The following is a 23,432-nucleotide window of genomic DNA, read 5'->3' on the forward strand; positions in this document are numbered from 1 at the left end:
CGACAAGGGTATGCGGTGGTAAAAACCCCCTTTGCCAAACAATAAACCTTGCCTAATGTTGATGGAGGATGATGCCTTTGACAGAAGGCAGTGGAGGAGAAGGCGTATCAGGCAACCAACCCCTTTATGTAGGAATAACAGTGGGAAAGAAGAAAACATATTGCAGATTTGTATGCAAGATGACGGACGCAGGCGAGGAACCTAGCAGTAAAAGTAGGGCCTAGACGTGGCCACCGCCAATGGTCTGTGACCGTAGAGGTTAGAGGCCATGGTCGCGCGGTTCTTTCCCTACCCTTTTCCTCCCGGAGATAAGCGGAAAACAGTGAAGTAGCGCATTCAGGTTGTTATTCCAAAAATTAATAAGAAAGTTTATAATGAAAATTTCAATAAAAAGATGGAAGTAAAACATATGTATAATAATTAAATAACTATTTAATCAATAAAGAGATACCCAGGTTATGAATAGATAATGAAAGGGAACAGCAAGATTCCATGTCAATGCTTATTCTATAAATGATAGTAATGATCATAAAAATAATGATGATGATATTAATACTAATTATGATAATGATAAATATATATAAAAAGACAAACAACTAAATTCATGTAAATCAATTTGCTAATGTTTCCAGTTTTCTTATTTTACATTCAGTTTTGTTAAAAACTTATTCTAAAAATTATAGTAATGATCATAATAATAATAATGATGATATTAATATCAATAATAATAATGATAAAGATAAATAAAACGACAAATAACTAAATTTATGTAAGTTAATTTGTTAATGTTTCCAGTTTTCTTATTTTACATTCAGTTTTGTTAAAAACTTATTCTAAAAATTATAGTAATGATCATAATAATAATGATGATGATATTAGTACTAATTATGATAATGATAAAAATAAATAAAAAAACAAGTAACTAGATGTAAGTAAATTAATTTGTTAATGTTTCCAGTTTTCTTTTTTTACATTCACTTTTGTTAAAAGCCAGATATTCATTTTCTCTACGACAAAAATTATTCAAAAGAGAATTTGTGGCAGACCACACAAGCATTTTTTCAATTTTATCTGTGATGTGTCCTGCGTCACAAGTATCAATAGCAAATCCAGCATCATCATTAGCTATAGCTTTTAATGTTACTGCCAAAGCCACATTTCGATGATTTTTAGAGCTTAGAAAACTTTTCATTTGTGTTAGCTTTTTGATAACTAAATATGTATACATGATAATATTTACAGTACTAGCACTTGGATGTAGGAGGGAACCTCTGCTGACACCGTTTATGTAATTGTGGCTTTGAGGAAAATCTTCATCACTTGTTTTCTGTAGTGAGTTCCTTGCGAAATTTACACCTTAATCTCTTATCAACTGTGTAACAACAATAACCCGCCAAGTATACAATTATTGGAAGAACTTCTTCACACTCATCAAAGTCTCTTTTTACAACATTTACGTCTATAGCCAAGTTTTCCTGCACATTTGGTTTCATTTCATCCCATTTACTCTCATCAAACTGAGATAATTTAACAGGCTTTCCATCCAAAGATAACTCTTTTTTAAGCAAGGAAATCATTCTGAGTTTTTTCTCCGACTCAAAAATCTGCCTTACAGATATATTATAATTACCACCGGACATTTGACGATATTTACTAAACCTTGCTTCCAAGTTATCTGTTTGAAATTTTCCTGGTAAGATGTAGTCCATTTTTAATTCCGAAATACAGTACTCTGCTATTCCAATCATTGCTTGTGTTGTATGCTTTATGGCAGTGAACGTCTCTCTTGTTAGGTTTCCTTTACCTGTTTTAATATCATCCCAAACTTGTAACCATAGGTCAAAGTTTTTCAGAAATTCGTATTTTTTATCTCCATCTTCATTAGTTAAGGGTGTAGCGTACGGATTATTCAATCTTTTGCCTTTGAACTTTGACTTCACGTTCATTATCGTCCACCAAGTATGAATTACTTTAATATAATGGGCTACCTCAGCGGAAAATGGCAAGAAGTTTTCCTTTCCAAATGACAAAAGTGCTTCAATAATATATTCATTGAAAATTTTTAGAACCAGATTAACGTTTTGCTTTTCAAGATTTGACGGCCACAAAGCTTTCTGTGTTAAACCATATGAATGTTTCAAAAGGGATTTTGCCTCTAAAGAGTACAGCTTTTGCAAGGTAATTAATGGGGCATAATATATTTCAATATTATTTTCATAATAACGACCTGTAAAGGAAAATTTTGGAAATCTCATTGTTTTCTCATTACTATCTTTTTGTCCAAACCAATTATTTCTGAGGCATTTAAAAATATGGACCGAATCAAACATAAAGAAAAGTGGTCGACTTATGTGGAGAGGGTGTGGGTATACTATGGATAATTTAGGTGGATTAGCAAAAAATGACATCGCTTTACTATTGATAGAATTATTGTCCGTTATGACTACAAGTACAGTGAAACCGATGTTTTCTAAACCTACTATAACCTTTCTTATTATAGCATGCAATGTTTCAGCTTTGATGCATTTTGTGGGTATGATATGTACAACATCCTTGAACGTTGACGTGATGCTGTTCAACATGAAAACCATTGCACTGGTTGCTGCTGCACAGCTGTCAAAAGCCGAGCCCACAATGCTACCCCCTTTATAATCTAAATATGCCTTTAAATGAATTTCGTCCAACAATAGATTTACAGTTTTATCGTTAGGTGAAAGGGATTTGAATTTTTGCTTAATGTAGGCAAGAAAATTTTCGTCATGTTGTTCAATGGATGGACTGAAGTTTTTTGAAACTAAAACCCTTTTAATTGTCGAAAAACTAGGGAGGATTATATAACTACTATCTCTCAACAGTCTATACCCTTGAGGCGAACAGTTATACAGCAGTGATGAAAATATTACAAATTCAGAAGAATATTCTAGCCTTTTAAGGGTCATCAAATGCAACTGCTCACATATGAATGTGATTGCTGAGAAAAATTTCGAGTCTTCGTTACGAATGTTTCTCAATAATGAAATAACCAACTGCAATACTACAAGGATTACGTTAAGAGAATCTTTTGAATTTTGCTCTATATCAACAGCCTTAAGTTTATTCAATACCAATTCTAACTGAGCAATGTCATTAACCTGAGAGGGAACTTTATAATCTCCTAGCTTTTTAACTTCGACACCTCTAGCAAACGCTCTGACTGAACAATCATCATTTATAATCAATGACAAGAGTATATGATGTTCAGGGGGATCCAAAATCCTACAGATGTTTACATAACCTTCTCGTTTTACTACTGTCCAGTATGAGGTGTCTAGAAAGTCTAATTTATTTGATACGAGATCTTCTATGTTTTTGAAAGATTTCTCTTCCTTGTATAGCTTATGGGTTGCTATACTGTCCGCCATTGCAGTTTGTAAATGTCTTTCGTCAAGCCTCGCTCTCTTCGATTCTGGAGTTTCTCTGACATGGGAAGCAGAGGATAGATATGAAGGGCAATTCGGCAAGAGCGATGGTACGGCACCAGAACGTAATCGAGGCTTTGAAAATCTTGCAGTGACTTTCTTCCCAGTCTTTTCATCAAAATGCGAAGTTTCCCAAATGATGTCCCCGGACTGGAAATGCATCTCGCACACCTACAAAGAAATATACTGCATTTCAACAATTGTCCGCTTACATCATTCATGCTCAATGACAAGAATTGTTCATGTGTGTATTTCATAAACCGTAAAAGCATAAACATTGCAAAAAATTTTGAAACATATACACGTAAATACATACACACTCACACATCGTACACACTTTGAACGTTCAGTAGCAAACAAGCATTAGTATTTGATATGGTTCCCGCTTATTTTTATTGCAACAATGTGTTTTCTTCAACGATATGACGTAGCATTATCATTGTTTTAGAAAGATTAGAATTGTCCGTTAAACAAGATTAAGTTAACATTGTTTTCGTTATGTAATCTAATCGGTTATACTGTAAGTTTTTTTTTTAATATGTCGACATTGAAAACTAATGTTACAAGGAACCCACTGTACCAAATTTAAATATTTCTGACGACAGGTTTGTTACAATGTAGGTTCCATTATATTGATTTAACCAATAGATGCTAGCACACGCACATATGTCAATATTCAGCCGCACACACACACACACACACACACACACACACACACACACTCACACACTCTAAACAGCAATCGGAAATGACTTACCCTGCTGTGCGTGGTTGGTGTGAATCCCTCTCTTTTGATAGCAAGGAGCCATTTCCGCCGAAGTTCTTCACCACTTGGAAATGTAAAAGAATGTTTTTTTCGGAATTTTTATAATTCCCACGACACCTTGGCACACTACACTTATTTACCATGTTTTTTCTTCACGATTATTACGAAAATAACGCTTTAATTCGTCGGAGAAGTGTAGCTCTTTCCCTCACCAAGGTACGACCTAAACTGACCTCAAGGCCGTTACCTGCCTTTGAGGCTTTGACTGATGGCCTCTAAGTGTTGACGTGGATTAGGATGGCTGGGTGAATCACCAGTGGCCGAGGCCTAGATGGCTTCAGAGAGCTTCAGGAATATCGTCACATCTGTCCTTCTGACGAAGCGCTCATGCAAATGAGATGTGGCTGAGAGAGAATTTCGACTATGGTGTTTATCAAAAGCAGGTAACACCTTTTAATTGGAGGGTGGAAGTATCATTATTTTCCCGATGCATTTAAATCTATTCTGCATCAAATTTCGAAACATCGTTTCAGAATTTCTTGTTAGTAAGCTCTATTCGTTACAAGACTTTTACCTAGTTTTCTTGACAATTTATTTTTCCAAATTAAACTTGCACTTAACTCAATATAATATTGCTTATTTGTGCAAAATGCGATTATAAGTGAGTTACTAATATAAATATATATATATATATATATATATATATATATATATATATACACGTGTGTGTGTGTGTATGTATGTGTGTGTTTTGTACATATGACTACTATTTTATATGTGAGTTTAGTTATCAATGAAACATAAATAAACCCACAATCTGTAATTGTGTGTATTTACGCACACACACACACACACACACACACACACACATATATATATATATATATATATATATATATATATATATATATATATATATATATATATCATAGCTCATTCTCTCAGACTACGAGCTTTTGAATGTTTTTCAACTGCTGCACTTTAATTTCTTCTATAATAGCTCCATATTTTCGAATTTTTCTCTGTAGGTTAAACCCGTTGCATGGTCAAGGTTATGGCTAACTTTTCCCATTATCTTTGATGCATGTGTGTCTCATAATTTTTTCGCATTCCCTTGTCATGTGCAACTACATTCAGTGTCATACTTTTTCTGTGAGTTATTTTTGTTATATATTCTGTCTTGCAAATGTCTTTTGCAGTGACATAACAGTGGTAAGATGGAGATAAGAGGCCCACGTAATTCACGATTGTAACGAACGTCAAACGAACGAGTACGATATTTTATCTTTGACAGCTACGAGCTCATCTATGCAAGAGTATTAACTTATATTCATTGTAACCAGATAACTTATGGGCCATTATATAGTCTGTTATTTTGAATAAATAAGGGTAACAATTGCTGGCAAATACACCACATCGCGCTATACGTATACAAACACATGACCCCTCTTACCTGGTGCTTTCACCGCGCTGCCAGACGCATGAATAATGCCATTGTGTATAAAGGTGTTACTGTGGATATAATAAATTTCCTGCTTGGATGCTCTTACTAAACTTCAACAAAGTGATTCTAAATACACCGCTGTGTTGATGTGGTTCTGTAAAGCCGTAATGATGTATTTCGTACATTTTTTTTCGAAAAATTCGTAATCAGCGACTTATCACCATTGTGAGCATAGGCAGTACCGGCAGCGCCGCCTAACGCCTCTCGCTCTCGGTCTCATCAGTCATCAGGTCAGTCAGTCTACAACACTTACTCGCTGAGAGAAGACGTATCGCATTCGGGATCCCGCGTTACGTGGAGTTGAAATTACGCTTGTCCGAATCGAAGTTGTGCTATAGGTTGCGTTCAAGGGAAATAGATTTGTGCCAATATGTCTGAAATACCCGACAACGCCCCTTCCCCCCGCCTCTGCATCATCGTCAAATGGGCCGACTTCGAAGGGTACGGGTTCAATCTCCACGCCGAAAAGTCCAAGCCTGGCCAGTTTATTGGAAAGATCGACGCTAATTCCCCAGCAGAAATGGCCGGGCTGAAGCAAGGGGACCGCATCATAGAAGTTAATGGAGTCAACATCGCCAACGAAAATCACAAACAGGTAAAGAAAGAAAGAAAACAAAAAAGATAAAGTCAACGGTTTACGAATGCCCTTCCGATGCTTACCTGGCTCGTACCTCTTTCAACAGGTGTTTGGTAAAGTCTAGTAGTGGTCTCGACTGAACTTATTTGGTGTCTGTGTGTGTGTGTATGAGTGCATGTGATTCAGAGTTGTATTGTTTTTATTGTATGGTTTTTCTCTCACACGTCAAATGCCCTCCCGCCCCCCAACCCCACAAAAAAGCATTAAGTTTTAGTTAAATTTTGTTGCGTATAAGTGCGTGTGATTAAAAATGTTGATTTTTATTTGTTTTTCACGTCAAATCAGCCCAAGAAAATATTAAATTTAACACGTATCTAATTATCTATATTAGCAAAATTGTGCCAAGGATTATAGTTATTATTATATCGTGTCACATTCTTTATTAATATAAATCAGATATCCGAGTTTCACTTGAATTGAATGCTGTTTTGCAGTTGACCACTGTAGTCAAATTGAACTACTAGAAGGCCAGATGGAATGAGAAAATTTAAGCCCAGAATTACAATAACAAACAAGATACCGTAGCGTGAGATTTGTTACAAATTTGTAAACTTTTCGTAGACTAAGGAACCTTGTTACGTTTTCGAAGATGTGTACTCGGCATGAAGTTCCTTTTTATTAGGTAATATTAGATTATTAATATTCGTCATAGGTCTATCACCGGAGCCAGAACACAAGAAGTCTAAACCTACGTCATCGTTAATTTGAAAGGTTGTGAAATTCTTTCGTGGCTTGATTGAGTTCTCTCTCTCTCTCTCTCTCTCTCTCTCTCTCTCTCTCTCTCTCTCTCTCTCTCTCTCTCTCTCTCTCTCTCTCTCTCTTCGAAGAGCCTGGAAACCAAGTTATATATATATATATATTATAAATATATGATATATATATATACTGATATGCTGCGTGTATATATAAAATCTTGTCATTTTATTAACGTGTATAGTTATGATAACCCAAATAATCCCTTAACTTTATTTTTTTCCCACACAGGAAATCCTTGTCACTACTAAGCCTAGACTAATGTATTACACACACACACACACACACATATATATATATGTATATATATATATATATATATATATATATATATATATATATATATATATATATAGTTAAGTGTATCGAAAATATAAGAGGAGCCATGGGTAGTTAGTTCCCCAATGGGTATACGTTTTAGCATACCCTTTGTTTCTGAGTGTGACCGGTTTTGTAGCCACTACCCAGCCAGGAAAGCGGTCCAGGGATTCTTGGAGTCGTACCCACTGTTGGTTGTATGAAAAGGTGGAAGGAGGTGGGGTAGGGGGGTGAGACGCAGGTTTGAGCATGTCTGGTTTGAAGTTTTGCTGACGTGTATCTGAAATTTATGAAGTATTGGTCCTCTTAACACTACACTTATGGATTGCATTCTTGCATTTTAATTCTTATTCTTTTTGCCGTGGCTCACAAATTACTATATGAGAAATTAATTACAATTTAAGGTATTCCTTATCCCATTTCGTCGATGTGGTTAGCTATATATTGAGACGCAATTTCCCAATGGTATAATATAGGTCTAGCATATTATCAGAATTGATAAGTAACTCCGAGTTAATATCGTGGAGCGTCAGAATGTAACCTTGGCGCTGGTTCGTGAAATCGAGATCTGTTCCTTTATCCCTTACCTAGGTTTTACTACATTTAGGCACTGAGAGCAACATTGCTGATAGAAAGGCCGGGTGCTCTTGACAGATTTTCAGTTCTATGGGGAGCTCCGCTTACTGTGGCTTTTATCACTTCAGCGACTAGCCAGGAGTGTATGTTCCACCTGTTGCGAGCTGCCCTCCTCTCCCAAGTACATTCAGTGTATACGTGAAAGCATATCCTGCACTGAACGTGCAGTGAACTTGAATGCATATGATCTTCATTATGCATTTGGCTTCTGCATTGCATAAATTGATTCGAGGACTAACGTGTACCGCGCAGTTTTGCAAATGTGCCGTTTCAATGGTTGATATGAAATGTGAAGCATTTATGATGGACAAAAAGGATGCGTTTCCTCCAGATAAGTTGACATCACTGAATGTTATGTTCTTATAATCGCCCTATTATATTTCAGGTTCGTGTTGAGCGGATAATTGGAGCCAAAGGTGATAAGTAAAGTCACTATCTTTATCGTGCGTACGATCACTGTGTTGGCTCACTAAACACAATCATTTATACGTGGACTCGAGTGTTTGCTAGACCTATAGGTCCAAAGTATTCTTTAGACTTTGTGGCATGACTTCCGTACGTTCGGGCAAGTACCTTTATTTTCAACTTAAAATGACAGAAGTCAGTATGACGGACAACCCGGCCGTACATATAGGCCTAGCCTTTGGGCCTATTATAAGGAAACTAGAATCTCAAAGGAAGGAGGGGAGTGGTTAACGGAATACGCAACCAGGAATCCGGTTCTTTAAGTTTAAAGCATGTTTAATTGTGCAATTTCCTTTATAAACATGTATTATATTAGTTAATATTAAGTATATTCATTCATAGGGCTTTGGTTTTTTTTTTTTTTATCGTAGCTCATCTAGACCAGTGGTTCCCAATTTTTTTGGGCCATGTCCACGCATTCGCTGTTTGTTTACTGTCACGTTCGAGAACGGAAGGTCATAAGCAAAGTTTAAGCTTCACTGTTTCCACACTCCTTTGAGACACGTATCATGTGGAGGGAAACTAAATAGCTCCCCCTCCCCCCCACCCCGTCAGGTATCGTATACAGGCAGATTAACGCGAGAACTGATAGTTTTCCCCACTTGAGGAAACTTGAGGTTCATTTTGTTCAATTACAGTACGGCTTGAATATTGACACGTGAACCAAGGTCTAACATAATTCTAAATGCACATGGGACCTTCGTATGATTCAATTAATGTGGAGTGTTCCTCATAATAACTTAATGAGGGTGAAGATCAGTGATTGTTTTGATGTCTTTTAACTTTTAAGAGGATCAGTGTTCATCATCTCTTTACGAGAGGGTTCTTGAGAACGTCTTCATCCGTTAGACGGGTTTTATTTTTTTATTTAACTGTTCAGAGTCAGCTCCTTGTATGCACACTTTAATATTAAAACATAACATTTGATCCCGAAGATTTCAGCTAGTTTGTACGACCAGCGACAAGAACCATGAACTGGTACTGGTATAAGGCCTGCTTTGGCACCATAATCCAACAGTACCGACAGCTGTGATTGGCTACTACACGTGTGCATGAAATCTCAGCTCATATAATCTCGTAGATGAGATTGAGTATAATCGGTTTCTCATGAATCACTTTCTATGATAAAGACTTTATACTATAATGTCTTTTATCAGTATGACTGTATACCATACAGGCTTTTTAACATACTCGTTGAGCCATTAGACACATTAACTAATAAGGAGTGGATTTGAAAACTTTACGATGGTCAGAAGAACAAAACTATCCTACATGTTCACACCAGGTGTATCGCATCTGTATATATAAAAGATTTTGTCCCTAAGTACCCGGAGAGAGTAGTAACATGATATGCGTTATGGTCAGTCAATTTGGAAGCTGTTAAGTGATGTAGCTCCAGAGTTTCCCTTGCTATTGATAACTTTTTTCAGAAACTCGTATGTTGTTCAATTGGTCTGAATGGACATTTGGTAAACAAGTACTTGCTGAAAACAAAGTATACTTTCTGAAACTGAGGGGGTCCAGTTACAGGGGTCCACAACATTTCCACTATTCGGTCGCTTGTACAGACTTTGGCCATATATTATTTATTTATATAATAATATGATTTAATCTAGAACTTTATCAACAGCACACAATTCAGTATCTCAGTTTATCATTAATGTATTAGTTTTAGCTCCATTCTTTCATGAACTTTCTGATCAAGTTCAGTTACTAGTCAGTTTGTCAAGTTCATGTTTATAGTATCATGGTCAAGTTGGTTACGTACTTAGCTCAGATCGAAAGAATGTTACAGAGGTGACGTAATGCTTTGTCCTCAGTACCAGTTGGAAGAAGAAAGAAAAAGCGCCTCAGTGGCCTGATCGGTATGGTCTCGCCCTGCCACCTAGGTGACCACGAGTTCGATTCTCTGGCATTCCATTGACGTGTTGGAGATATGTATTTCTGGGTGATAGAAGTTCACTCTCGACATGATTCGGAAATCATGTAAAGCCGTTGGCCATTGCTGAATAACCATTGGTTTCATGCAACGTAAAAACACCATACAAACAAACAAAGAAAATGGCACTTGCGTATTCGTTTGTAATGACATTCGTTACGTAAATATTGAGAAAGTAAAACCATTATCCTATGATTACCGAGGAGTTTACATTTAACACGGCAAATTATCAGTAAGGGCCTTAGTACCCGAGAAGTGAAAATTAGCCATACAAAGATATTTCCGTGTGGGTTCTTCAACAAGCTATGGTAGTTTTGGAATAGATGTGGATGAATGTATTTTGGCAACACTCGTAAGATGAACAGAGTCACTGTATTTTTTTTTTTTTTTTTTCCATCCGCCTGTGGTGTTTTTGTATGGTAACACTGCGTCCCGGGCTATAGATAGTTACATTCAGCTTACATTCAACAATAATAATAATATCCTATTTCGAATATTAACGGTGTAATTAGCATACAGTAATTTATTAAAACATTTTTCAGTTGCAAATGTACACCCAGATATCCTTTTATTTACCTAAAACTTACACATAGCGTAACTATTTAAAGCCCGGGACGCAGTGTTACCATGCGAAGACTACACAGGCGGATGGACAGATGGAAAAAAACAAGAGTATAGTTCACTATATATAGTTATCATTTTCATTACACCGGGTATGACCGTCTGAGTGGGAGTGGTATATACTATATAGTACTCGTGTTAAAGCTAAACCTCCGGCAATTGGGACTAGAGGTCATTCTCCGACGGAGGCGTGTACCCAATTTTGTAATCGCAGCACGATTTATCACTAAAACTTATCTAACCAATGAACATGTTTGTAGTGTATAAATCGCCACGGCGTATAAGGGCAAGGCGTTGGATTATTGAATAGAGGTTGCTTTTACTGATGGGTTGAAAGTGTTAGTACCATCTAAGGTTATAGGCATTGTCTAACCTTATAGAGACCAGAGAGTTTCTAGCTTTCTTGCTGAAAGTTGGTGGTTTATATCGGTAAGTGTTATTCCATGCATTACAGAATGATATATAGTTTACTTTAAGGAGTTTACGTAGAGGAAGTCGCATAGGTCAGTTAAGAGAATTGCAGAGGTCAGTTAGAATAGTTTTTCAGGTTACTCAGTTGGATTTGCCTTGGAGGTTGGGTTTATCCTTGCCTTGAAATTTACATAATATGCCTGAGCTTTGCATTTCTCATTAGACGCCAGTAAACGCCAGTTCATTTACATAGTTATCAGGCATAAATGCATATTCAGAATCATGTCCTTTCAACAGGTGCCGGGGAAATATTCCGCTAACGTGTAGTGATGTCAAAGCATGAGCATGTTGGAGGCCAATCCGGTTACGTGTTGAAGTCATCTCTATTATTTTGTTAACCGACTGAAAGTGGTAATGAATCGTGAAGTATTGAATATCGAGAGAGAGAGAGAGAGAGTGAGTGAATGAGTCTTTAAGCATACCTTGTAAATTACGTAAGTTTGCCTCTAAACACTAGACTCATTGTGATGGTACTGCTTTTCGGAGGGTTCAATTTCATTATCAGCCTACATAATGTCGTGTAGCGATTAGAACACTGTTTGTTATTTTAAACACTTGAAATTAATCCAGTTTGTTACTTGTTTGTAATATGGTTGCGTTGTAAACTCTCCCCCCCCCCCATTTATTTATTTATTATTACGTATTATTATTTATTTTATTGGTAAGCCATCTTTGTATATTATTTAATCATCATCGTAGTGTTTCTTATCTGGCTTTTAGATATGGGTAAAGTGTTAGTTATTCTCTCTCTCTCTCTCTCTCTCTCTCTCTCTCTCTCTCTCTCTCTCTCTCTCTCTCTCTCTCTGTATAGTATATATATATATATATATATATATATATATATAGAGAGAGAGAGAGAGAGAGAGAGAGAGAGAGAGGAGAGAGAGAGGGCGGGGCGGGAGTCCTCTTTGCTTTTTATATCCAAGGCTGCTATGTATGATAGTTAATAACGTAACTCAAGGAAAAACATTTGGTTAGGTTTCGTGTAGCATACAGAAACTGACATTATTAGCGCGCAGACGCTGAAAAGCTCTAGCAACAAACTTTTCCACACTGTCCACTTCTCCAGAACCGCGCGATCCATGTCAACCAAACTTGGCACAATGCAATTGTGTACTCGAGGGTTTTCCAAAAATGTCCAATAGGTGTACTATTCCCCTTTCCAGGGGGAGATAGTGGAGAAATAGTGAAACAGGGGTGGAGTGACCAGAAATCTTTACCAGAACTACTGGGGTGAGAGATGACAAAACTAAAAATGAAAGTTTCCTTATGTTGTGTCGATTCAATTTTGTTAAAAGCCAAAGGCGAAGGTGGGGCCACGACAGGAGTGTATAGGAAAGCCTTTAATCATAATTATAGCTACTTGCAGGCATATACCGCAAGGAGAGCATTGTGGACCGTGAGCCTATTGTGTTGAATTGCAGGTCAGATGTTTATGCTTTTTCTAAGGTGTCTTTGAACAGCCTTTACGTAATAGAAAATAATGTAGAACTGCTTCGAGGAGCCCTTAAATTACGTATATAGAAAATTATGTAAAACTGCTGCTATGGTATCGAGAAAATGGCATTGAAATTAGGGCAAAATGGTTTTAATCTTAATCAGGCGAAGGTTTGTTGAAAAAGGAGTTAAAGGAGTGTGTTAAAAATCACCTGAGAGAGAGAGAGAGAGAGAGCTTATTCAAAACAACGTAACTAGAATAAGTGCCTAAAGGAGAGCGTCCAAAAGTAAACGTGCTTAGATGGGTAAAATTGATCTGTAGGCATTGATGTTTCCATCGCTCACTTTATTGTAATGACATCCAATCACGCCAAATCAATTCCATTCATGAGCATCATGTCATTGTGGGGCACCCTTTGGGGTAGCAGTACCCTCTTTGGTTTGGTTAATGCAGTTAGTAAAGTATGCATTAGAGGTGCGGTTAAAGTAGAGTCAGGCAAAAGATGCAGAAATGTAGGCCTATTTAATTACCTATTTCCTTTTCCGTTGGTGGTTACAGACCTGTCTTGTAAACAGTTGAAGGGCATCTGATAAACAAAAAACAAAATAACCTACCTCGCAGATTTGAATGGGGGTGACCTTCTACAGTATTTTTATAATAGAACATCCTTACGATAATTTCCTACCAAGTAGAGGCGGAGTGGGGCAGGGTGGGGGGGGGGGGGGGGGGGGGGTGATGTAAATGTGATCGTGACTGACGTGACGTGTAATTGACTCTTCGAAGTAGCCAGTATCCAGACCCTGCTTCCAGCATCTTCCATGCGCCTATTATGCAATTTCGTGCGCTGGAAGCGGTCTGGCATAGTACTACAGTTGCTTGGGCAGGTTTGAACCTTGGCTGACGAATACTGTATAACGCAGTGGAGTGGTACACATCGTCATTTTAGAATCAATATAAGCTACATTTGAAATGTCAACCTGATGATGATAGTACAATGATGTTGTTGCTTTCTGTCGTAGGTGTTAGATATTGGGAGAGTCTCTCTCTCTCTCTCTGCCCACATGCGTAGATTTACTTTTATGACAACAAAGTTAATTTCACCAACATATTTGTTATATAATTAAGGGAGAATGTGCTCGTGGTCATGTGTGTGTATAATATATATAATATATATATATATATATATATATATATATATATATAGTATGAGTCTGATCACTTATACGCATTAAGCTACAAATGTCCTTCAATATCTAATTATTATCAACTAAAAATTCCCCCTCAGTTAACATGTATGAAAATACGTTAATTCTTAGGTAGAGCGAATTAGATATTAAAGGACACTTGTAGCTTAATGCGTATACTTATATATATATATATTATATATATATATATATATATATATATATATATATATATATATATATATATCACAGGTTTGGATGTTACATTCACCAAACACTATTAAGTGAAGGGCATAGATTTTGGTACTTTCCTCCTGTTAAGAAATGTCTACCTGAACCAAACGCTGCTGCTTCGTCCACGATTGGGGTCAACTGGTACGCCACGTGGCAGGTAACACATTAATTAGGGACCTGAGAATTAACAAAATGGTCAATTCTCAAGGCTGGAATTGTTTCTGATAAGAAGACAGTGCAAAGTAAAATTCACTGACGAATGTTGCTTGGGAAGAGATAACCTAGCCAGTAATCACCCCCTTTTCTCTTAATAGACTTCTGAGCAGATATTGGATATACTTGATTTATGGCCATAAATGTTGGTGCACTGTAGGCATTGCTTTTGGTTCTCTGCAGCGTCCTTTTGGCCCCTGGCTCCAACCCCTTTCGGTCCTTATACTGCACCTCCTTTCATGTTCTCTATCTTCCACCTTACTTTCCATCCATTCTTAACAGTTATTCCATAGTGCAGCTGTGAGGTTTTCCTCCTGTCACACATGTCAAATCTTTCGATAGGTAGGTCCCAGCCTTTGGCATAAATTCTATATTCTGTTCTATTTTACCATAAATGTTAACGTGTATGCGAAAATAAGAGAGAGAAATGGAACTCTTGCAATATGAAGCCTTTGGGACCAATAGGGCTAACGTAACAAAGATCAATAATGTCATCAGTGTATTGAGATTTCTGGATAATTCTCCATTGGCTGACCCAACGGCGGACCTACCCCAGAGGCAATGGAACAATAAAATCCGCTCGGTATTGCAAAATCTAGATGTTTCGCAATGTATATGAATGTGGAGCCAGCCATTACGGATGCCAAATTGGGCTTCCTTTTAGATGGCATTGTATTTTTGTCCTCTTGCGAAACTGGCCGGTGTTACGAAAACAGCAGAGCCTTGGGAAACTTTCATCATTGTCTCCCATTGAGGTTACGCCTCTATAGGTTTCCCAGTTGCGTCCAGATCTCTTGAAATGAGCTAGAGAAAGGCTGTGGTACTTTCGCTCATAATCATTCTCAGTGGTTTACGAATGTAGAAGCTACCAGGGTTGGTTTTGCATTTCTGTTTGGATAATGGTGTTTTCTGTACTAGTTTCTCTAATGCGTAATTCATGTATAATATTTAAAATATTTGTTAACTCTGTCTTTTGAAAACGTACTGTAACATCAGTTAGTGTAGTATCTTAGGTGTAGGCCTGCTGTTCGCCATTTCCTAATGGCTTGATAACTTTATTCAGTTCTTTAGGTGCCTTTTGCTGTATTTCTAAGCCTGTTTTTTAGAAAGGAAATGAAACAGGAGACAAATAAAGCCAAGGGTAACGCCGCATAAAAAAGGACAATAAGAAATTACAAGGAAAGTTCCACCAGCAAGCAACGGAGAGAGAGAATAAAAAAAACATATCACAGACTTCTTTGTTGTTGTTGTTGTTGTTAGTATGTTGTAATCATCAGCAATCTCTTGAATATAGCTGCTTTAACATGGTAAATATTATTATAATAGGAGAACCTTTACAGGGATAATAGATCCGATTCACAGCCATTCATTCATTTATTTTTTTTTTTTATATACAATAGATTGTCCCTTTTTTCATCATGTGTAAAAAAAATCTTATTTTCCTTGTTCTTGTACGAAAAAAAAATGCATGGGATTCACTTGGTGATTCTATGAATTGGCAGTATTATTTTGATCGTGATTCAGTATCCAAGGTTGAAAAGCATATTATTCAGGCGTAAGTAATTTTGTGAATCATTTTGCTGTGGGATAACGAGATGAAAGAAGCTGAATAATTGTGACTGCAGGCTATGTTTATATATATATATATATATATATATATATATATTATATATATTATATATATATATATATATATATATATATATATATATATTATATATATATATATATATGTTATTTATATATAATATATATATATATATATATTATATATATGTGTGTGTGTGTTATATAAAAATCTTTGCGAAAAGTTCATCTTTTACTCTTGTCATAGGTACTGACGTAAATTTCGCACCGTGGTCATTGGTGTCTGTGAGGTGTAATTTCATGACTAATCTTGACCGAAATTGACATTTGTGTGCTTGCAATGACTGACCGAACTGCGGGGATATAGTAGATGACGTAATTACTTCGTTCGTAAAATGGAGCCAGTCCCTTTTTATCAGCGATAATACCAGGCCAGGGACAACGCAGTGGTGACAGCTGTATTATTAACCATTATTCAGCAAAACTCCAGTTCCGGGCCATTCCAGATCCATGCCAGTTCGAGCCTCCCTCCCTCAGCCGCGACCTTGTTCCGAAACCGGGTTTGGACTTGGGTCGCATTGCTGGAATATATATTATATACCTGCCTGGAAAAGTTTGACGTGCCCAGTCGTACCCAAAGGGCTTCCTGAACCCTTTTTATTTATGTTTTTTTTTTTTTTTTTTTTTTTTCTTGTAAGATGACTCTTGGAGTGGAAAAGAATGTATATACACCGTCATAGCAACTTCAGGGTACTTGGAAATTATGGGGTTTAGAGCATAAATCTTCACATTTTATTTGTTGAAGTAGGTGGGCGTCATGATACGTACTAGGAACTTGTAGATGTTTTAGGGGCAGAGACCCAGTGGGTATTTTTTTTTTATTTCAGATTTCATCTTGGGGCAAAGTTTTCCAACAGCGCAACCAGTGCGCCTCACTCGGTGCACTGTAAGCAATACTTGAAGGTTCTTTGCACTGTTCCTCCAGTCCCGTAGCAGCAACCCCTTTCACTCTCTTTACTATACCTCCGTTCATATTCTCTCTTCCATCGTACTTTCCACACACACACACACACACACCTACCTAACAATTGTTTCAAAATTGATTAACTTTAGTATTAATTCAGAATGGCCCCTCTTTTATGACTTGTAGTCCTTCAATAACGACTGTGTTCCTGGTATTATAAGAACAAGTAGGTAAGGTTTAATGCAAGGGGATCTTTCTTGTTCTCTTCCTCTCTTTAAATCTCTATGTTGTTAAGTCTTATTATATGGGCAGAGTCGACAGACTTATCAACCCAGGAGGCTTCAATAGGAAATTAGCCTGCAAGGAGAGAGAGAGAGAGAGAGAGAGAGAGAGAACGAGAGAGAGAGAGAAGAAGAGAAGAGAATAGAGAGAGAGAGAGAGAGAGAGAAGTTATAAGAAGTAATAAATAAATCCGAGGGAATAGAAAATAAAAATAAAACCGATACACCTGGAATTCAGGTGACGTCAGCAGCAGCAGCAGAGAGCAGGAATGAATTTGCTGTTTGCTTAAATATTTGTAGATCGGAAGATTCCCCAACTGCACTGGGCAAACTATCCCACATTTTGTTTGTAGCCAAGATGAAACTCGTAGCAACGTATAGTCCATAAATTGGTGTCAACCTCGTTTGGGGGGTAGTGCCGTCAGTGCACCTCTTGCGGCCCCTAGCTGTACCACTTTCGTTCCTTTTACTGTACCCCTTTTCATATTCTCTTTCTTCCATCTTACTTTCCACCCTCTCCTAACACTTGATTTATAGTGCATCTGCTTTGAGGTTTTCCTCCTGTTACACCCTTTCAAACCTTTTGCTGTCAATTTCCATTTCAGCACTGAATGACATCACAGGTCCCGGATTATGCAAAGAAAAAGTATTCTGTGAGGTTTGTTGTGTGTTGGATTAAGTCCCAGAATGTGATGGTTCTTCCATGCTGTACTTTTTCTCTTATTTATCCACGCCCCTTTCCGTTGTTCCTGCTGTTATTTGTGATACAAGTTGCATTAATAATAATGATTACCGCGTCACTTTGCTGCGTTTGATTTTGTGTTTTTATAGTTATGGTGCTAATTTATCTTTATTATTGGCTTTGCCATTATCTCATCAGCTGGGGGTTACGATTAGATAATATTGTTAAATGTTAGAGATAACATTTCCATTTATACAATACTGTCTCAAAGCTAGCGCACAGTTATTGTTACACTGAACAAATAGATATAGTTTCCAACCTTTTATTCTATTCAGAGGAAGAAAAAAAAAGGATAGTTTCCAATCTTTTATTCTATTCAGAGGAAGAAAAAAGGATAGTTTCCAATCTTTTATTCTATTCGGAGGAAGAAAAAAGGATAGTTTCCAATCTTTTATTCTATTCAGAGGAAGAAAAAAGGATGCCAAGTCTTTGGTAGACGAAAGAAGCCATTACTTTAGTATGCTACACTGTGGAAATAGGCCTACACAGCGAAATTAAATGTGCCTCGCTTTCGACCTTCACAGTTCCAGGGGTCCTTCATTCGTCACAAGCAATTCTCTATGTATTTTATCATTAACTGACGTTTTTATCTATTTGTTTATTAATTTGTGTTGTTTATTTTCTCATACTGATCTCTTCTTTCTGTATTTCCTATTACCTTTTGTTCATTTTTTCTAATGGGCATTACATTCTTTGGAAGGTTGAATTTCAAGTCAGTGGCCCCTGTGGAGGGCTTGTTCCATTTGAATAGGGTTCATCCTCGGAGTGATAATAACAACAATAAAGATATCGTAGCGGTGGTATATATTTCAGAGCTTTAGAGTCAGTTCTTCCTGTTTAATCCCACCAGGAGAACATGTCTCGGCATTTTTTCTCCGAAGCGATAGAACCAGTCTTGCACAATCGAACGACACATGGATCGTAACGAATACTCCATCCGCCATATTGAATTTCCTCGTCGATGAGGTTTATTCCACCGTTTTCATGTCTCTGGAGGGTTTCAGTTTTCTTTGTGTACTGAACTAGTTCGTGTCCTCAATGTGGTCGATGTCCCCGTAGGGTATTGGTGCAGTCAGTGCACCTCACACGGTGCACTGTAGACATTACTTGAAGTTCTTTGTGGCTTCCCTTCGGTCCCTACCTGCAACCGCTTTCATTCTTTTTTTTTTTATCTCCGTTCATAATCTCTTTCTTCCGTCTTGCTTTCCATTTCCTAACAAATGTTTCATAGTGCAACTGCCTCTCTTTTAGGACTGAATGACCTCCCAAATCCCAGCGTTGGGCATTTGGTCTAAATTTTATGTCCCAGCTCCAATGTCGTTGATGGGACTGTATGGAAAATAGGAATTTTCTTATTAGAACTTCATTTGGTGAGCAAATATCACATGATCTTCGGACTTGCTAGAATATGGAGGTTGAAGATACAGACAGGTTCAAAAGTGTCGTGATCACTATTTCTTATGTTAGTAAATGAAACACGTGTGCTCTTGAATTATATAAGTAAAGGGAAGGCAGTGATTTGATATTAAGTCGTTCTGTGTGTGTACACGTGCGCGCGCGCGTGACGAAAATATTCTGACCTGGTATGCTTTCGGTTTTTTTTTTCAATAGCAATGGGTTAAGAATTTATAGCACATTTACTATATTACGCACAATATTTGAAAACAATTTGGTTTTATAACACGTGAATTGGGGACAACTTGATGCATGTTATTTTGACTGTCCGTCCATCCGCCCCCAGATCTAAAAATCTACTGAGGCTAGATGGCTGCATATTGGTATGTTGACCATCCACATTGCAATCATCAAACATACCAAATTGCAACCCTCTAGACTCAGTAGTTTGTATTTCATTTAAGGTTACAGTTAGCCGTGGCTCGTGCATCTGGCACCGCTTTTTGGAGCCTTGGGACGCACCCAAGCTCTACCGAATCTGGTGAGCAACTGGAGAGCTGCCGGTCATAGGTGATGGTTTTATTCAGCATTATACGTTGTACAGAAAACTCGATTGCGCCGAAGATACTTCGGCTCATTATTTACTTATATTTTTTTCTTTTATTGTGGCTTATTGAGTTTTATTTTTATTGATCAAGTATTGATTGGAGAAGGGTTACAAACGCCATACCATCCTCTTATTTACTGCACGATAGGCTTTCAAAAATCTTGTGTAAATGACTGCTGTAAATATTATCAGCCAACTCACAATAAAGGTGATGCTGAGCTAGAACCAAACCCCTTCCCCTCCCCCCCAAAAAAAAAGAAAAAAGAAATTAACAAATAAAAACAACCAAAAACAACCGTTTGAAAGTAGAGATTTTCGATGCGTTAAGTAACAGCCTTTCACTGTCGCCATCATTTGTGTAATAGAATGTCTTTTCAACACGCTTCAGTAATTAACCGCCAATTGCACGCTGATCCACAGGGTGTCTGTAAAGTCCCAGTACCATTATAAGTATCTATTGCTTGTAATGGTACTGGGAGTTTATGGACACCCTGTATGTTCAGACCGTCTCGTGCTGTGTCGTTCTAGAATTTCAAGATTTCAAGAGTTTTGTTGCCGAGCGGATAGTAACTCTGTTGTTAGTGCCTTTACAGAATACCGGAAAGGTCGATGATGACATAGAATACTTATTGTTATTAGAATTAGGATACGTCTGAAGAGACATTAGTGTCTGTGAGGTAAAGGTCTGTTTTTAAGTTCTGACACACTGGCATTCATTTTATAGAAGCTTCATTAACAAAGAATTAAAGACCCTGTTTTGACTAGCTCCACGTGAAGGTTGCTCGGTCACGAGAAAAGTGATGTAACGACGTCATGTAACGCAATGCTGCATGCAATTCTAGACACGAAATGTGTAAACGTGGGTTATGGATACTTACTATGAGTATTGACCTACTCTAGATGAAGACCTTAACTTTTGAATTCCCATTCTGTTGTTAAATGCTTTTGAAGTTTCCATTGATCTTAACTCCGATATTCCATGTCGTGATTGCACCATATTGAAGCTGCGAACTATCTGTCTACCTTCTGTAATAATAAATTCCCAGTGGATCTTTCTTGTTTGTACGGTAGGGATGGGGAGACATGATACAACCACCCTCCCTCTGAAAACCTATTTGTCCGCCCATGGTGAAGCGGATAGGTAGGGGATCGAGAGGGTAGGGGGAACATGACGGGAGCGCCGAGTTCCAGCGCAGCGTAGCGCACGTCATCAAGTTCGCTTATATATTAATAGGAATATGTGTAAATCATGCAATATTGATGAGTTTAAATGTGCAGTATGATGCACTATAAATTTTATGCTTCCATCCCTCCCCCCTGCCCCAACTCACTGGCTTCTTTACTACCCACTTTCTGCGGTTGTTTTTCACTTGATGATTTGTTAATGGACAATGGTGCCAGGTTGCTGTTCTTGTGAAATTGTTGCTGAAGTAATATAATTTTAAGAAAATTGGTACCTGCACCTGTTGAGGGTTAAGAAAATGGGCGTGGGGCTGGCAACTTCATCCTTAAATACTTTCTGTGAAACTTATATATATATATATAATATATACATATACATATATATAAAAGGGAAGAAGTATTAACACTCCAGTTTTATTATTCAGAAAGCTCTCTCTCTCTCTCTCTCTCTCTCTCTCTCTCTCTCTCTCTCGCTGCTCTCTCAGCTTTGACATCAATGATTGGAAGTATTAGCCTACCAGTTTCATTATTCAGAATGTGTCAGAAGTTCTACAAGAGTTAAAGCTAACTCACAAGACCCCCCCCCCCCCCCCCCCCCCCCCCCCCCCCCCCCCCCCCCCCCCCCCCCCCCCCCCCCTCTCTCTCTCTCTCTCTCTCTCTTGATTAATCTTCTCTTTGTGCACCGCGACTTTTGAATGATGACTGGTACTCGGGAAGTCAACATCTTCATCTGTTGTAGTCAAGGGTCACGATTTTGAAACGTGTCATCTGTCTTCTAAGTTGAACAGCTGTTAAAGCCTCTCTCTCTCTCTCTCTCTCTCTCTCTCTCTCTCTCTCTCTCTCTCTCTCTCTCGTCAATAACCTTGATGTTGCGACGCCACTTTTTAATGAATATAAATAAATAGTTTTATTCTCTCTCTCTCTCTCTCTCTTTCGTCAATAACCTAGATGCTGCGACGCCAGCTTTCAATTAATATAAATAAACAGTTTTATTCTCTCTCTCTCGTTCGTCAGTAATCTAGATGTTGCGATGCCAATTTTATCACCACCAATCAATCAATAGGTATTCATTTGTTTTCTCTCTCTCTCTCTCTCTCTCTCTCTCTCTCTCGTCAATAACCTAGATGCTGCGACGCCAGCTTTCAATTAATATAAATAAACAGTTTTATTCTCTCTCTCGTTCGTCAGTAATCTAGATGTGGCGATTCCAATTTTCAATGACCATCAATCAATCAATCAATCAATAGGCATTCATTTGTTTTTTTTCTCTCTCTCTCTCTCTCTCTCTCTCTCTCTCTCTCTCTTCTCTCTCTCTCTCTCTGAGGTAATTTCTTGCAAGGCCTTCATTAACTTGAAGATCTTCTCGAGTCTTAAGTGCGCCTATTTTTATTCTTTTGATTAGTTGCTTAGTTGCTTTCATTTTGTTCTTGTTTATTTTTCTTGGCAATTGTTTACAGGATATCCTCCTATTTTGTTGTATGGTTCGGAAAATTTCGCTTAAAGTTAATGTAGAAATGTTATGTCACTTGTAGTTCGATATTTATTCGTTAAAAAAAGCTTGAGAATTGACACAGAACCATACATATGTTATTGATATTAGTCCATTTCCCGTACGGAGAGAGAGAGAGAGAGAGAGAGAGAGAGAGAGAGAGAGAGAGCGCCATTTTCAATAATGAAAACTGATGTGGTATTACTTCTGGCTATTGATTTCAACGCTTTGAAGTAACACACACACACACATTTTCTTTTCAGCGTGTGTTCTTCTGCAGATTCTTACTGCTACTTATGTTTCCTTATTCCTGTTGTTGTTTCCGCCCTTATGGCAGTAAATCAGGCTTTCTTATATGAACAACATGTCACCGCCCCTGTCAAGGTCTCCTTCGAGTTCCCGTATATAATAGTATGTTAGCGAGTTTCAAATGACAGGTTGGCAAAAATGTATGACGTTATGAAAAAGAAAGCATTGCTTCGTTGTGACAGAAGTTTTCCTTGACGTCAATCAGATACGTTTCCCTGTAGAGGTAAATCATTGCTTTT

At 37.6% G+C, this 23,432-nt stretch overlaps 2 protein-coding genes across 2 annotated transcripts in view; one reads left to right on the forward strand and one right to left on the reverse strand.

Moving 5' to 3' along the window:
- Positions 1-300: 300 nt before the first annotated feature.
- On the reverse strand, positions 301-4,527 carry LOC135225155 (uncharacterized). The gene is made up of 2 exons (XM_064264389.1): positions 4,216-4,527; positions 301-3,629 (listed from the first exon to the last, which is right to left on the reverse strand). Exon 2 carries the CDS (start codon positions 3,618-3,620, stop codon positions 1,317-1,319), a length of 2,304 nt encoding a protein of 767 aa, XP_064120459.1. The 5' UTR covers positions 3,621-3,629; positions 4,216-4,527; the 3' UTR covers positions 301-1,316.
- A 1,396-nt stretch (positions 4,528-5,923) lies between these two features.
- The window catches only part of LOC135225156 (Na(+)/H(+) exchange regulatory cofactor NHE-RF1-like), a 144,391-nt gene continuing 126,882 nt past the window's right edge, over positions 5,924-23,432 (forward strand). The window contains exon 1 of the mRNA XM_064264390.1: positions 5,924-6,323. Within this exon, the coding sequence (XP_064120460.1) occupies positions 6,099-6,323 (225 nt within the window). The 5' untranslated portion in view covers positions 5,924-6,098. The remainder of the gene's footprint in view (positions 6,324-23,432) is intronic.

This window comes from Macrobrachium nipponense, chromosome 13, assembly GCF_015104395.2.
Source record: "Macrobrachium nipponense isolate FS-2020 chromosome 13, ASM1510439v2, whole genome shotgun sequence".
Lineage (NCBI taxonomy): Eukaryota > Metazoa > Arthropoda > Malacostraca > Decapoda > Palaemonidae > Macrobrachium > Macrobrachium nipponense.

What these genes read in the sequence shown, in the direction of transcription:
- LOC135225155 (XM_064264389.1), bottom strand. Translation starts at nt 3,620, where the DNA reads ATGCATTTCCAGTCCGGGGACATCATTTGGGAAACTTCGCATTTTGAT.